Genomic DNA, 17048 nt, shown 5'->3' on the forward strand with positions numbered 1-17048 from the left:
TACAGAATAGTTAACATCAAATCAAATCAAAGTGTATTTGTCATGTGCGCCGAATACAACAGGTATAGATAGGCCTTACAGTGAAATGCTTACTTACAGGCTCTAACCAATAGCGCGGAGGGAAAAAAAGTATGTGTGTGTGTGTGTGTGTGTGTGTCGGTAAGTAAAGATATAAAACAACAGTAAAAATACATTTGAAAATAAGAGTAGCGAGGCTATATACAGACACCGGTTCGTCAGGCTTATTGAGGTAGTATCTACATGTAGATAGATACTAGATATGGTTAAAGTGACTATGCATATATGATGAACAGAGAGTAGCAGTAGCGTAAACAGGACAATGTCAGAGTTTAATTCAAAAAGAGACAAGCTGCGAAATGGAGAGTTGAAAATAAAGAGAAGGGAGGGCCAGAACTGTAATGTTTGGGGAAGATGTGGTGAAGTAGTAGAATAGGATGAAAGCAGTATGTGTGATGATTGTGTGATGATTGTGAGGCGATGGGGACTTCAAACAGGCCTATGGCACGTGAAGGGAACTGTAGCCTGCTGTTCAGATGAGGTAAATAGAAACTCTAGGTCTATAGCCATCTTACATAGCCTTCAAGTTACCTCCTGCTGAATCAAGCATTTCTTGCTGTAAAATTATATGTCTAACGACGGAGAGGAGAGGTACCACCGCCGAAGTTGGTGCCTCTTCGTGCTCGGGCGGCGTTCCGCGGGCTTTCTAGCCGCCACCGATCTACGTTTTTTCCCCAATTTTGTTTTGTCTTGATTGTACACACCTGGTTCCCATTACGTTAATATTATTTCCCCTAATTAACCCTCTGGTTCCCAATATGTTTTGTGCGTGTTTGTTCCTTGTTGAGTCTTAGACTGCTTGTGTTATGGTGTGTTTTCCCTGCGTGGAATTTACGGTTGTTTCTTTTTCGAGTAAAGTGCGTTATTTTACTCAGTTCTGTGTTCTGCAACCTGACTCGGTCCTCATCTCTGCACACTGACACTTGACACTGATAGTATTACCTAAGCCAAACTGAAATCTTCTCAGAAACATAATGGTTGTTTTCACATCTTTTTTATTTCCTTACACCCATCAAACTGATGTCATTTGGAAATTTTGCACGGAAAATGTATAGATATATTTCTTTTTTGGGGGGGTTGAGTTATTGTATTTTATTCCCTAAACGTCTTTCTCCGCGGAAGAAGCAGCGATGACAGAGAACTTCACCAATGTCATCATCATTCTATCGATCTATTACATTATTCTGTTCAGCAAGGGTTTTGTTCAGTCTTCTAGGGCATCAATATAATGACAGAACAGAAGCTGCATGTATCTAATTATAGACAAGTTGACTAACAAATAACCTGCCAACATGTTGGGAATTACAAGCAGAAACATATCTAAACCTGGCAGAAGAATCCTCCACCCTCGTCCCAAAAAATGTCAACTGTCTCCAACTGTAGTCTAAAATGCATGTTCTATATTAGAGTGTTATAGGGTCAGCTATGGGCCTCAGATGCTCACTTCATCACATATAGTTGTGGCTTGAGGATGGGTTATTAGTAATTGCGGGCTGGTGCAGGTGAACCAACAGCTGACCTGCACACACACACGTACGCATGCACAGGTACACACACACACACACACACACACACACACACACACACACACACACACACACACACACACACACACACACACACACACACACACACACACACACACACACACACACACACACACGCATTACTGTACTTGTGAAAATCATATTTTCCCTAACCTAAACCCTAACCTGAATTCTAACCCCTAAGCCTAAAATAAACTTTTTAGTTCTGAGGACCAGCTAAACATCTTCACTTGTCATTGTCAGAATTCTCTTTGATTTACTATCCCCCCCACACACTCATGCACAATATTTCTAAAACACACTGCATCAACGTGAAGTCATTTCTTCACAGGAAAAGACAGATAAAACGTGATTAAAAACAACCCCAATGTGAGTTGAGGACCTCCGATGCAAAGCCCTTTTCCAGGAATGGAACACAGACTTTGGCAACAGGAAACTGAGAGCGAGCAGCTTTCTTCTGCATTGTTCCTAGGGCGACAGGATGTCGACAGTGGCCATTATTTTCTCCTGAAGGTTGAGGCAAGAGGGAGGTGAATCCCAGAGAGAAGACGACAGGGAGACACAGAGATGACTGCTGCCTCACAACGCCTTCCCTCAGAATCGCCTACACACTGCCACATGTCCAACACAACACGGGAAGAAAATAGAACAAGTGTTGTTCCGTAGAACTGACTATAACGCTGACAAGGACAAAGGGGAGAGCTTTATTTTGTTAGAGAGAGAGAGGGAGAGAGAGAGAGAGAGAGAGAGAGAGAGAGAGAGAGAGAGAGAGAGAGAGAGAGAGAGAGAGAGAGAGAGAGAGAGAGAGAGAGAGAGATAGATAGATAGATAGATAGATAGATAGATAGATAGTTTACCATGTACCATGTAGTTTACTAGTAAAATGGTCTGACCATGAAGTGGAAATATTCGATATTCATATCCCAAAAGAGAGAAATTATCTCACTTCAATACATTTTAATAGAAAGTTACAGTTTTCTATTTGTGGAAAAATCACTCTGATTAACTCTTTAGTCATGTCCCAGTTTACCTTGATTAACTCTTTAGTCATGTCCCAGTTTACCCCAATTAACTCTTTAGTCATGTTCCAGTTTACCCTGATTAACTCTTTAGTCATGTCCCAGTGTACCCTGATTAACTCTTTAGTCATGTCCCAGTGTACCCTGATTAACTCTTTAGTCATATCCCAGTGTACCCTGATTAACTCTTTAGTCATGTCCCAGTTTACCCTGATTAACTCTTTAGTCATGTCCCAGTTTACCCTGATTAACTCTTTAGTCATGTCCCAGTGTACCCTGATTAACTCTTTAGTCATATCCCAGTTTACCCTGATTAACTCTTTAGTCATGTCCCAGTTTACCCCAATTAACTCTTTAGTCATGTCCCAGTTTACCCTGATTAACTCTTTAGTCATGTTCCAGTTTACCCTGATTAACTCTTTAGTCATGTCCCAGTGTACCCTGATTAACTCTTTAGTCATATCCCAGTGTACCCTGATTAACTCTTTAGTCATGTCCCAGTTTACCCTGATTAACTCTTTAGTCATGTCCCAGTTTACCCTGATTAACTCTTTAGTCATGTCCCAGTGTACCCTGATTAACTCTTTAGTCATATCCCAGTTTATCCTGATTAACTCTTTAGTCATGTCCCAGTGTACCCTGATTAACTCTTTAGTCATATCCCAGTTTACCCTGATTAACTCTTTAGTCATGTCCCAGTTTACCCTGATTAACTATTTAGTCATGTCCCAGTTTACCCTGATTAACTCTTTAGTCATGTCCCAGTGTACCCTGATTAACTCTTTAGTCATATACCAGTTTACCCTGATTAACTCTTTAGTCATATCCCAGTTTACCCTGATTAACTCTTTAGTCATGTCCCAGTTTACCCTGATTAACTCTTTAGTCATGTCCCAGTGTACCCTGATTAACTCTTTAGTCATATCCCAGTTTACCCTGATTAACTCTTTAGTCATGTCCCAGTTTACCCTGATTAACTCTTTAGTCATGTCCCAGTTTACCCCGATTAACTCTTTAGTCATGTCCCAGTGTACCCTGATTAACTCTTTAGTCATGTCCCAGTTTACCCTGATTAACTCTTTAGTCATGTCCCAGTGTACCCTGATTAACTCTTTAGTCATATCCCAGTTTACTCTGATTAACTCTGTAGTCATGTCCCAGTTTACCTATTTTGTTATGGTCTCCCTACACCTAGTGAACTGTATTCTAAATGATATAAGCAAAAAAAAACTTTAATTGGAACTTCAAGCGGGCATATTTATATAATGAATATGAATTCAGAGGGCAGAAATGATTCAATATTAAAGCATTAAACCTCCCACTAAAGGCGTCAGTCATACAAAAGTTATACTTAAATCCAAACGGGTTCTGTAGCAGATTAGTAAGAACGTCTCACCCAATGTCCAAGAATAGGGTGAGAAAATCAGGATATCAGTTTAATTTCAGGACAAAAAAATGAACAGCTGTGCCAAATAGATTGCAAAATAGTTGGAAAGAGATTTTCGATGTACCAATTCCATGGCACATGGTTTATGAACTGATACATAAAACAACGCTGGATTTAAACCTCAACAGTTTTCAATTAAGATTATTATACAACATTTTGGCTACCAATATAATGTTATAAATATGGGGGATAGAACCATCCCAGCTCTGCAGATTTTGCTGCAAAGAGACAGAATCATTAGATAATTTGTTTGGTAGCTTCTTTTTGGTTGCAGGTTCAGGAATGGATGAAAATTGCAACATTTACCTTGAGATAACTCTGCAAATAGCACTGCTGGGTGATTGAAAAAATCATAGTCAATCGGTCAATAATATAATAATACTCTAAGCAAAAATGTGTATGTTTAATTTACAATCTGTAGAAACTATGAGAATAGAACGGTTCAGAACTTTTGAGAAACATCACAGCACAGTTGAAAAATTGTGTGGTCTTCAGAGATAGATGGGAGGGGTTGAGGGTAGCTGAACGGGGTTGAGGGTAGCTGAACGGGGTTGAGGGTAGCTGAACGGGGTTGAGGGTAGCTGAACGGGGTTGAGGGTAGCTGAACGGGGTTGAGGGTAGCTGAACGGGGTTGAGGGTAGCTGAACGGGGTTGAGGGTAGCTGAAAGGGGTTGAGGGTAGCTGAACAATGGGACTAAAAACAAACAAAAGAGAACTATTGTAAAATACATTGTGTCCATAAAATGTACATACAGTTGAAGTTGTAAGTTTACATACACTTAGGTTGGAGTCATTAAAACTTGTTATTCAACCACTCCACAAACTTCTTGTTAACAAACTATAGTTTTTGCAAGTCTGTTAGGACATCTACTTTGTGCATGACACAAGTAATTTTTCCAACAATTGTTTACAGACATATTATTTCACTTATAATTCACTGTATCATAATTCCAGTGGGTCAGAAATTTACATACACTAAGTTGTCTGTGCCTTGAAACAGCTTGGAAAATTCCAGAAAATTATGTTATGGCTTTAGAAGCTTCTGATAGGCTAATTGACATAATTTTAGTCAATTGGAGGTGTACCTGTGGATGTATTTCAACGCCTACCTTCAAACTCAGTGCCTCTTTGCTTGACATCATGGGAAAATCAAAAGAAATCAGCCAAGACCTCCGAAAAAAATTGTAGACCTCCACAAGTCTGGTTCATCCTTGGGAACAATTTCCAAACACCTGAAGGCATCACGTTCAACTGTACAAACAATAGTACACAATTATAAACACCATGGGACCACGCAGCCGTCATACCGCTCAGGAAGGAGATGCGTTCTGTCTCCTAGAGATGAACGTACTTTGGTGTGGAAAGTTCAAATCAATCCCAGAACAACAGCAAAGGACCTTGTGAAGATGCTGGAGGAAACAGGTACAAAAGTATCTATATCCACAGTTAAACGAGTCCTATATCGACATAACCTGAAAGGCTCAGTAAGGAAGATGTCACTGCTCCAAACAAAACCGCCATACAAATTGCCAGACTAAGGTTTGCAACTGCACATGGGGACAAAGATCGTACTTTGAATGTCCTCAACAAACAAAAATAGAACTGTTTGGCCATAATGACCATCGTTATGTTTGGGGGGAAAAGGGGGAGGCTTGCAAGCGGAAGAACACCATTCCAACCATGAAGCACGGGGGTGGCAGCATCATGTTGTGGGTGTGCTTTGCTGCAGGAGGGACTGGTGCACTTCACAAAGTAGATAGCATCATGAGGCAGGACAATTATGTGGATATATTGAAGCAAAATCTCAAGACATCAGTCAGGAAGTTAAAACTTGGCCGCAAATGGGTCTTCCAAATGGACAATAACCCCAAGCATACTTCCAAAGTTGTGGCAAAATGGCTTAAGGATAGCAAAGTCAAGGTATTGGATTGGCCATCACAAAGACCTGACCTCAATCCTATAGAACATTTGTGGACAGAACTGAAAAAGTGTGTGCGAGCAAGGAGGCCTACAAACCTGACTCTGTTACACCAGCACTATCAGGAGGAATGTGCCAAAATTCACCCAACTTATTGTGGGAAGCTTGTGGAAGGCTACCCGAAACATTTGACCCATGTCACAACCTGACCTTAGAGAGCCCGTTTATTTCTCTATTTGGTTAGGTCAGGGTGTGATTTGGGTGGGCATTCTAATTTTCTATTTCTTTGCTGGCCGGGTATGGTTCCCAATCAGAAGCAGCTGTCTATCGTTGTCTCTGATTGGGGATCATACTTAGGCAGCCTGTTTTCCACCTGAGTTTGTGGGATCTTGTTTTTGTTCAGTTACTGTGTAGCCTGCAGAACGTTACGTTCGTTTATCTTTTGTTGTTTTTGGTGTCTAAAATAAAGTAAGATGTACACTTTCCACTCTGCGCTTTGGTCTCATTCCGACAATGGACGTAACAACCCAAGTTAAACAATATAAAGGCACTGCTACCAAATGCTAACTGAGTGTATGAAAACTTCTGACCCACTGGGAATGTGATGAAAGAAATAAAGCTGAAATAAATTATTCTCTCTACTATTATTCTGACATTTCACATTCTTAAAATAAAGTGGTGATCCTATCTGACGTAAAACAGGGAATTTTTTTACTAGGATTAAATGTCAGGAATTGTGAAAAACTGAGTTTAAATGTATTTGGCTAAGGTGTATGTAAACTTCTGACTTCAACTGTATTATGTATAAACTGGAAACAGAAGCCTAAGTGTTGTTGTCCATTAGTTTACTCCAATTAGGGGAGGGGTGGTAGAGTTAGTGGAAAATAATAAAGGAACATATATTTAAATACAGAATGTATTTACAAAAAAATATATGGGGGATTAGAAATGATGCAGACAATTACATTGAGGGAAGCCACAATATATCTGCAGTAATAAAGAGAGATAGAGGGCAGACATTCTAGCTGACCTGCAGTAACGCAGCTAACGAGGCTAATCAGGCCACGCCCCGTCACATGAGACTGAGAGAGCACAGAGCAGACCCACCCTTTCAGCCTCACACAGACTGCCCTTTCCTAGGTCACCACACTGTTCTATACACAACTCAGCAGGCTGGAGAGGCCCTGGAACTCAGCAGGCTGGAGAGGCCCTGGAACTCAGCAGGCTGGAGAGGCCCTGGAACTCAGCAGGCGCCAGGCACATACACTAACATGTCAACATATCCCCACTCAGCTACACACACGCCAGAGGAACAGGCCCCTTCTGTCTTCTACTGTGTAAACACAAAGAGGTCTGAATGCTAAGACACAGATAAGACAAGTACAACAGTCACGAACACCTTCAGTACACCGTGTTGAGAGGAGGGCTGTACCGTACCTGGGAGGGGGACATGGGGGGCTCTGGGGAGGACAGGCTGTTCTGGCTGGTGATGCTTTTCTCCAGAGTGTCCACCTTCTCATAGGTCCGTTTCTGACGCACCATGCCGTCTGACACCAAGGGCGAGAGGGGTACGTCGCCGTGGTTACTCCCGCTCCCGGCCCGATACAGAGAGCGGTTACTGGCACTGATGTCCTCCCGAGAGGCGCTGCGGCCCCCGTGCTTCTTTAGGGAGTTCAAGGGGGAACGGGCCCGTGGTACAGACCCCTCAGACATCTCTGTGTCCAGGCTGGCCTTGCTGCCACGCAGGGTGTTTGAGCGACTCACCACCGCCCGCATCTCTGCCATCAGCTTCTCATTCAGGGCACTGAGCTCCCCAGTGCTGCCCACCGAGCCTGGCCGGCCCTGCCCTGCACCCCCAGCCCCTCCGCCCAGAGCTCTCCTGCGGTTCTTCCTCCTCAGGCTGGGCGAGGGCCCCGTAGAGTAGCCTGAGTCCTGGTAGGTAACAGCCGCCGGTGCCGGGTACTCTTGGGAGGCCAGGCTGTTCTGTCGGCTGTGTCGGGCCTCCATGTTCTTCCTCGCGCTGGCCTCCAGGAGACGCCACGACTGCTTCTTCTCTAGACTCACCTCCTTGGGCCTGGGCTGGATCGCACCTGGGGCTGGGGAGGGGGATGGAGAGGGGGGCAGGGCAGGCTCTGGGGCAGGGCCCTGCTCTGTCTGGACAGGCTGGGATAAGGGGCTCTGTTTGCAGGTGGCAGGGTCCACGTTGACCATGTGTTTGATGCACTCCCGTCCAGCGGGGCTGTAATCTGTGGCGGAGGGGTTTCTCTTGTGTTTGGAGCTCAGGTGAGAAGCTGGGTATTGGAGAAGCTTGGGCTGCTGCTGGGATTGGTTCTGGGGGTGCGATTGGGGCTGGCGGACCCTCTGTAGGCTGGTGGAGGGGGTGAAGGGCCTGTTCAGGAGGTGGGCCCCCTCCACCTCCATGGGGGGTTCATCATATATAGGTGGATCCATGGGGGGTTCATCATAGATGGGTGGAGTGGCACCGTACTGGGGCGAGGAGGGCCTGGGGGTGCCAGCCTGAGACCTCTGGGGGGTCTGGTGGACCTTGCTGCCAGTGGAGGGCATCACCAGGCAGAAGTTACCATTGTCTCCCTTCTTCAGGTGGAAAGCTTGCTTGGGGTCCACGGGGGCAGCCATCTTGCCTGCAGGGCTGGGTCTGTCGGAGTGGACCTGGTACACAGCAGGGCTTCCAGGGCTGAGGTTGTTGTGGTGGAGGAGGTGCAGGGTGCTAGGGGGCACCACGGACTGGTTCCTGCCAATGCTGTTCACCTTCACTAACATGGCTGCCTTCGACCCTGGAGCAGGCTGCCATCTTTGACCTGTGTCCCTGGAACAGAAGAGAGGAAGATTTTGGGGTGAATAAAAAAACAAATATTTACACAATAAACACATTCAAAGACACCAAAAATTGGGATCAAAAATGTATTATAAACTGGGTGGTTCGAGCCCTGAATGCTGAAAGCCGTGGAATACCACAGGTATGACAGAATATACATTTTTACTGCTCTAATCATGTTGGTAACCAGTTTATAATAGCAATAAGGGGGTTTGTGGTATATGACCAATATACCACGGCTACCAGGCACTCCGCGTTGCGTTGGCCACACCCCCTCAGGCCTTAAATATACCCCCATTCACACTACGTTAGACTAGACCTGCTTGGTGGGTAAATGCCAATTTGCTCATATTTAACTGAGAAGAAAGTATCCGTGACTGGGATGCCAGAACCGGCAGGAATCCGTTCTGCACATTCCTCTGTTCAGTCAGAGGCTTTAAACCCTCTGACCTTCCACAGCTCGGATAGAGAGAGGTCTCTAGGTGTTACAGTAAATTTATATTTATTTATTTTACCTTTATTTAACTAGGCAAGTCAGTTAAGAACAAATTCTTATTTTCAATGACGGCCTAGGAACACTGGGTTAACTGCCTGTTCAGGGGTTTGAACTTGCAACCTTCCAGTTACTAGTCCAACGCTCTAACCACTAGGCTACCCTGCCGCCCCAGTAATGGCAACCAAGGTCTTCTCAACAGTATTTTTTCTCATATTGTGAAACTAAGAGAGAGTATGAGATGTAGGTAGCTGTGAGACAGATATGAGATCTGATCAGGTTTGGTCTGACGCAGTGCGACAGAGGATGTGAGACAGTGCTGGTTTAGTTTCCAACAACATGGCCATATTGTGAGTACATAATCAAGGCATGGAAACTAAATCTGACTCAAGATAGTGTCACAATGAAACAATGAAAACACCTTTCTCAACAAAACCTTTACTCAGCTTAACAGTAATACCCACACGCCCCCACATACTCGTTTTCCAGAATACCACAGCCGTGTTTGTAGTAGAAACACAACAGGAAAGGTCTCTACACTGGGGAAAACAGGAATTCAACCACTTTATTCCAATAGTACCGTCTGCCAAATCAAGCCGTCAAAACTACAGGCCCATTTACACCCCCCCCGCCGACCACTCAACACACACACACTCATGCACGCACAAACACACACACACCACCTCAACCACACTCATGCACACACACACGCACAAACACACACACACCACCTCAACCACACTCATGCACACACATGCGCACAAACACACACACACCACCTCAACCACACTCGTGCACGCACACACGCACAAACACACACACACCACCTCAACCACACTCATGCACACACACTCGCACAAACACACAAACACACAAACACACACACCACCTCAACCACACTCATGCACGCACACGCGCACAAATACACCACCTCAACCACACTCATGCACGCACACGCACACAAACACACACACACACCACCTCAACCACACTCATGGCTGCGTTACCTCCCCTGTTCCCTCAGAGGGCCGTGGAATTTCAGCCCCTAATCCTGCATCAATGCCCTGGGTGTTCTGGCCCATTAGCGGTGCAGCCCACTCAGCCTGCAGACCACAGATCCTGCTTACAGCCCTGCACACTCCACAAGCAACCGGGTAATGCCAATGAGCTAATCTAACCAGCACTCTACTCTCACCTACTCTCACACAACGTATCCTTTCTTCCAACAGCCTGCTCAGACGACAGCTTGATGTTTACTGTAAAAACAGTATAACCACACTCAAAGTCCCCCCACACCTCTCTCAGCCAGGAAACCCACCCGAGCACATCCCACAGAGGCGAAGACACAGTGGAGCAAGCCACCCCAGACGAAAACCTTTCTAATCGCTGTTCCCGCCATCAGTAAACACGCTGTCACTTCTAGAACAAATCCATCTGACTCAAAACAGCCTCTGCAGAGTAAGGCTAAAATAAGACTTAATAAACCAAAAACAAGCACAACACAACAGCTCTGTACAGTCTGAGTCTGCTACGTCTAACGTTCAGTCCATAAGCACAACACAACAGCTCTGTACAGTCTGAGTCTGCTACGTCTAACGTTCAGTCCATAAGCACAACACAACAGCTCTGTACAGTCTGAGTCTGCTACGTCTAACGTTCAGTCCATAAGCACAACACAACAGCTCTGTACAGTCTGAGTCTGCTACGTCTAACGTTCAGTCCATAAGCACAACACAACAGCTCTGTACAGTCTGAGTCTGCTGTGTCTAACGTTCAGTCCATAAGCACAACACAACAGCTCTATACAGTCTGAGTCTGCTACGTCTAACGTTCAGTCCATAAGCACAACACAACAGCTCTGTACAGTCTGAGTCTGCTCAGTCCATAAGCACAACACAACAGCTCTAACGTTCAGTCCATAAGCACAACACAACAGCTCTGTACAGTCTGAGTCTGCTACGTCCTAACGTTCAGTCCATAAGCACAAGCACAACACAACAGCTCTGTACAGTCTGAGTCTGCCGTGTCTAACGTTCAGTCCATAAGCACAACACAACAGCTCTGTACAGTCTGAGTCTGCTGTGTCTAACGTTCAGTCCATAAGCACAACACAACAGCTCTATACAGTCTGAGTCTGCTACGTCTAACGTTCAGTCCATAAGCACAACACAACAGCTCTGTACAGTCTGAGTCTGCTACGTCTAACGTTCAGTCCATAAGCACAACACAACAGCTCTGTACAGTCTGAGTCTGCTGTGTCTAACGTTCAGTCCATAAGCACAACACAACAGCTCTATATTGTCTGAGTCTGCTATGTCTAACGTTCAGTACATAAGCACAACACAACAGCTCTGTACAGTCTGAGTCTGCTACGTCTAACGTTCAGTCCATAAGCACAACACAACAGCTCTGTACAGTCTGAGTCTGCTGCGTCTAACGTTCAGTCCATAAGCACAACACAACAGCTCTGTACAGTCTGAGTCTGCTACGTCTAACGTTCAGTCCATAAGCACAACACAACAGCTCTGTACAGTCTGAGTCTGCCGTGTCTAACGTTCAGTCCATAAGCACAACACAACAGCTCTGTACAATCTGAGTCTGCTACGTCTAACGTTCAGTCCATAAGCACAACACAACAGCTCTGTACAGTCTGAGTCTGCCGTGTCTAACGTTCAGTCCATAAGCACAACACAACAGCTCTGTACAGTCTGAGTCTGCCGTGTCTAACGTTCAGTCCATAAGCACAACACAACAGCTCTGTACAGTCTGAGTCTGCTACGTCTAACGTTCAGTTCATAAGCACAACACAACAGCTCTGTACAGTCTGAGTCTGCCGTGTCTAACGTTCAGTCCATAAGCACAACACAACAGCTCTGTACAGTCTGAGTCTGCCGTGTCTAACGTTCAGTCCATAAGCACAACACAACAGCTCTGTACAGTCTGAGTCTGCTACGTCTAACGTTCAGTTCATAAGCACAACACAACAGCTCTGTACAGTCTGAGTCTGCTACGTCTAACGTTCAGTCCATAAGCACAACACAACAGCTCTGTACAGTCTGAGTCTGCCGTGTCTAACGTTCAGTCCATAAGCACAACACAACAGCTCTGTACAGTCTGAGTCTGCTACGTCTAATGTTCAGTACATAAGCACAACACAACAGCTCTGTACAGTCTGAGTCTGCCGTGTCTAACGTTCAGTCCATAAGCACAACACAACAGCTCTGTACAGTCTGAGTCTGCCGTGTCTAACGTTCAGTCCATAAGCACAACACAACAGCTCTGTACAGTCTGAGTCTGCTACGTCTAACGTTCAGTCCATAAGCACAACACAACAGCTCTGTCCAGTCTGAGTCTGCCGTGTCTAACGTTCAGTCCATAAGCACAACACAACAGCTCTGTACAGTCTGAGTCTGCCGTGTCTAACGTTCAGTCCATAAGCACAACACAACAGCTCTGTACAGTCTGAGTCTGCCGTGTCTAACGTTCAGTCCATAAGCACAACACAACAGCTCTGTACAGTCTGAGTCTGCTGCGTCTAACGTTCAGTCCATAAGGACATCTTCTTTAGGTCAAGGGATGTACACGCAGCATTACCTGAGTAAAGACCCACAATGAGAGGTGGAAGGTGGTCTTCGTCCCCCGCAAAAGATCAGAAGGTAACTTCAGCCCCCCACCTCGTGCCTCTGTGTTGGCACGGGACACCGCTGTAACAGCGGGGTGTCCCTTCAGTACCCGTGTGAACCCTGCTACACCCCCTCCTTGACGAAAACAAAACAAACAAGAGCCGACCTCTGCCAGCGTGTCCCAGAGAGAGGATGGTGTTCTAATTCAGCCAGCGTCTTCAACCTAACCCAGGTCCCGCTGTGTGTGTCTGCAGTGAAAACACGAAGGCGTCAAGGCTCCAGAGCTCTTTACAGCTACTCTTAATTGTAGACTGCCACCAGCGTCTACGTTTATTGTGGAGTTGCTGGGAGGCGAGTAAAAAAAAGGAGAGCGAGAGACCGAGGGAAAGACGGAGGAAAGAAAGGCGGGGGCCGGTGCTGTAGCCTGGCCCTTCCCCTGTGTTACAGACTGTTCCAACTCAGCCTCGCTCTCCTCTCTGATAGACTCTCAGCATGTGAAACAATAGCCCCCCCCTCCCGAGGCCTGCTCCTCCCCATACCTCCTCTCCTCTCCTCTCCTCTCCTCTCCTCTCCTCTCTTCTCTTCTCTTCTCTTCTCTTCTCTTCTCCTCTCTTCTCTTCTCTTCTCTTCTCTTCTCTTCTCCTCTCTTCTCTTCTCTTCTCTTCTCTTCTCCTCTCTTCTCCTCTCTTCTCTTCTCTTCTCCTCTTCTCTCCTCTCCTCTCCTCTCCTCTCTCTCTTCTCTCCTCTCCTCTCCTCTCCTCTCCTCTCTTCTCCTCTCCTCTCCTCTCTTCTCCTCTCCTCTCCTCTCCTCTCCTCTCCTCTCCTCTCCTCTCCTCTCCTCTCCTCTCCTCTCCTCTCACAGTACTCCACTACTCACTGCCCTCTCAAGGATCATACTCTCACCACCACTACAATACCCTCTCTCCAACGCAGGCTAGTACCCTCTCTGTTTCTGTCTCTCTCCACCTCTCACCTGTTTATTTCTCTCCTCATGTCTCCTCTCTCCTTCTCACAAAGATTGATGGACTTGCCAGAACAGAAAACCTTCAATCAATCTCCACACCTTTTCTCTAGTACATTACACTCACAGAAGTCTCAAAAGAATAAAGACATTACACATGTCAAATGTCTCTCACTCTCTCTCTCTCTCATGGTTTTCCCACACATTGTGGCTCCTATCTTGCTGCTCCAAATGTCAACAATCTTTTCAGCCAGCAAAGGAAATACAGTTTCTGGGGCCCGTGGACAACTGAAACATGGTGACTGGCAGAACTAAAACAGCCCTGACAGCCCCCCCCAACCACTATCCTTCCCTCGCTTTTTGGGCTGCCTCTACTCTGTGGGGTTATCAGATGGGGACATCACAGTAGTTCTCCTAAAAGTCCCAGCAGAAAAACATTTGTCCGTTTATGACCCCGACTCAACATATAGCAACCGTCTCTGGCGAAGAGACACTCTCTGTGCTACAAAGAACCAGATAAAAGGTCTCACACAATGGTGTGATGTGTCAAGATGTTATGCTTAGGGAGAACAAGTCATAAAGCTATCAGAACAACACCTCTCCTCTCTCTCAATTCAATTCAAGGGGCTTTATTGGCATGGGAAACATGTGTTAACATTGCCAAAGCAAGTGAGGTAGATAATATACAAAAGTGAAATAAACAATTAAAATTAACAGTAAACATTACACATACAGATGTTTCAAAACAATAAAGACATTACAAATGTCATATTATATATATATATATATATATATATATATATATATATATGTACAGTGTTGTAACAATGTACAAATGGTTAAAGTACACAAGGGAAAATAAATAAGCATGAATATGGGATGTATTTACAATGGTGTTTGTTCTTCACTGGTTGCCCTTTTCTTGTGGCAACAGGTCACAAATCTTCTTGCTGCTGTGATGGCACACTGTGGAATTTCACCCAGTAGATATGGGAGTTTATCAAAATTGGATTTGTTTTCGAATTCTTTGTGGATCTGTGTTATCTGAGGGAAATATGTCCCTCTAATATGGTCATACATTGGGTATACATCTCTCTCTCTTCTGTTTCTCTCATATTGACACTGTGGAGGCCTTGATGTCACTCGTTAGCACCACGATGTTGTGCCAGTTGTTCAGGTTGTGTGATTTCAGTGCCTGCCTGTTGTGTGGGGTGCTAACATGTGGACAGGAATTGGACTGTAACACTTTATGACATAAAAATCTAAATACCGTATGGGATATTGATTAAAAACAAACATCCATGAGTGAATGTGTTGTTGTTTCACTGAGGGATGGGGCCCAGAGTGTAAAGAGTGGGGTTGTCCTGGGGGAGCGCCTGTTGGAGAGTTCAAAGGGCGTCGCTCCACAGTGAAAACAGGAAATACCAACACAGCTTTCACATCGGAGCACAGCACAGAAAAAAACGACAGAATCTACTGATCGGGAGTTTACACAGGGAAACACTAATAAACACATGCATTAAACACTGTCTGTAGAGACGTAGTCTCTCTCACGGCCAAACAGACATGCTGACCCCTAGTGATGAAACAACCCAACACTGACCCCTGTGGTGACCTAAGGACCAGATTACTTATTCGATCCCTGGTGACCTCTAATCCAGGCCTCTGTTTGGCTGGTTTCTGGCGACAGTCACACAGGACAGAGCTGTGATATGACAGCATCTGTTGGCAGCCTGGCAGGTCAGGGCTGTGATTGGACGTTCAGGTGTGAGTTATGAGCCCTGAAAGGATGTGAAACGTTCACAGCTGCTCCTCCGTCCTAGAGTGTGACAAGTCAAACCGACAGACAGGACCACACACACAGACACACAGGAACCCACACCGACTGTTCTCTACACTGTCATTATCTTCTAACTTCCCACCCTCGTAGATTATGAGAAACAATCTAAAGCGCTCGCCCTTTACAGAAACCCATCATTTGCAGTGAGGTTTCTACATCAGAGAGCAAACCTCCTCCCTCTGTCTCAACTATAGTCTCTTTGTACTCGTGTCAAAATGTCATTTCAAATGTGATTCTAATAACCCCATTACACTAAAGTGGCCTGTTGTTTTAGAGATTATACCAAGGAAGAATGGGGGGGTGGAGGAGGAATGGGGGGTGGAGGATGTGGAAACATTGCTCCTCTATCTATGGGGTGGGCCATCCAGGGGATGAGCTCATGTCTGCATGTAGGGATACAGGGGAGTAAGTAAGTTACAGTACTATCACAGTGATTTGATTAGGGGACAGAGGACACACACGCCCACGAAAGGACTATGGAAAATGTGCAACACGTGACAGGAAGTTGATAGAATGTCATGACACATGGACAAACAGTCATATATCTTGAGGGAGTAGACCTCTGCCAGGGAGATAGAATAGTCCGGCTCTGATATTGTCCACAGAGGGATGGACTGTACAGAATATGACCTCTGGGCTTTTCCACTAAGGGGAAAATACATTAGGAACACCCTCTTTCTGGCAGGTTGTGATAGTAAGGACCATACAGAGGAATGACCCCAGTCCACAGTCACATGTCTGCCATGCCATGGGTGCAGATGATCAGCTCTCTACTCTATTCAGTGTGGAACAGGCTAACAGCTGCCTAGCAACATCACCCACCTCCTATTAGATAGAAGTGTCAGCCCTGTCAGCAGACTAGAGACTGAGGACATGCTCATTTCATCCCTGATTACACCTATTACAAAGACAAGTCAGAGAGGATTATTCTCAGAATATACAGAAACCAGATCAATTGGTGTGTGTGTGTGTGTGTGTGTGTGTGTGTGTGTGTGTGTGTGTGTGTGTGTGTGTGTGTGTGTGTGTGTGTGTGTGTGTGTGTGTGTGTGTGTGTGTGTGTGTGTGTGTGTGTGTGTGTGTGTGTGTGTGTGTGTGTGTGGGTGTGTGTGTGTGTGTGGGTGTGTGTGTTTGCTGTACCCTGTCAGTTGGCAGTCACACAGGTGAGGTGTGTGTTGTGTGTTGAGTGAGACAGGACTGGAGTTTCAACCAGGAAGTGAGTTACCATGCCACAGAACTACAATTCATTCTATTTCTATGGCCCAGCCAGTTACCTTCCATCTTGACCT

At 45.5% G+C, this 17048-nt stretch overlaps 1 protein-coding gene across 5 annotated transcripts in view; it reads right to left on the reverse strand.

Moving 5' to 3' along the window:
* Positions 1–17048, reverse strand: part of arhgap46b (Rho GTPase activating protein 46b) — a 106267-nt gene that overhangs the window by 23630 nt on the left and 65589 nt on the right. For 3 of the 5 annotated variants that reach the window (XM_035761735.2, XM_035761736.2, XM_052482745.1), the window contains one exon: positions 7447–8836. In XM_035761735.2, the coding sequence (XP_035617628.1) occupies positions 7447–8836 (1390 nt within the window). Of the gene's footprint in view, positions 1–7446; positions 8837–12932; positions 13010–13127; positions 13437–17048 lie in introns of those variants that run through there. The other 2 variants (XM_035761738.2, XM_035761737.2) reach the window with 2 other exon arrangements.

Source organism: Oncorhynchus keta, chromosome 28 (assembly GCF_023373465.1).
Source record: "Oncorhynchus keta strain PuntledgeMale-10-30-2019 chromosome 28, Oket_V2, whole genome shotgun sequence".
In the NCBI taxonomy this organism is placed as follows: Eukaryota; Metazoa; Chordata; class Actinopteri; order Salmoniformes; family Salmonidae; genus Oncorhynchus; species Oncorhynchus keta.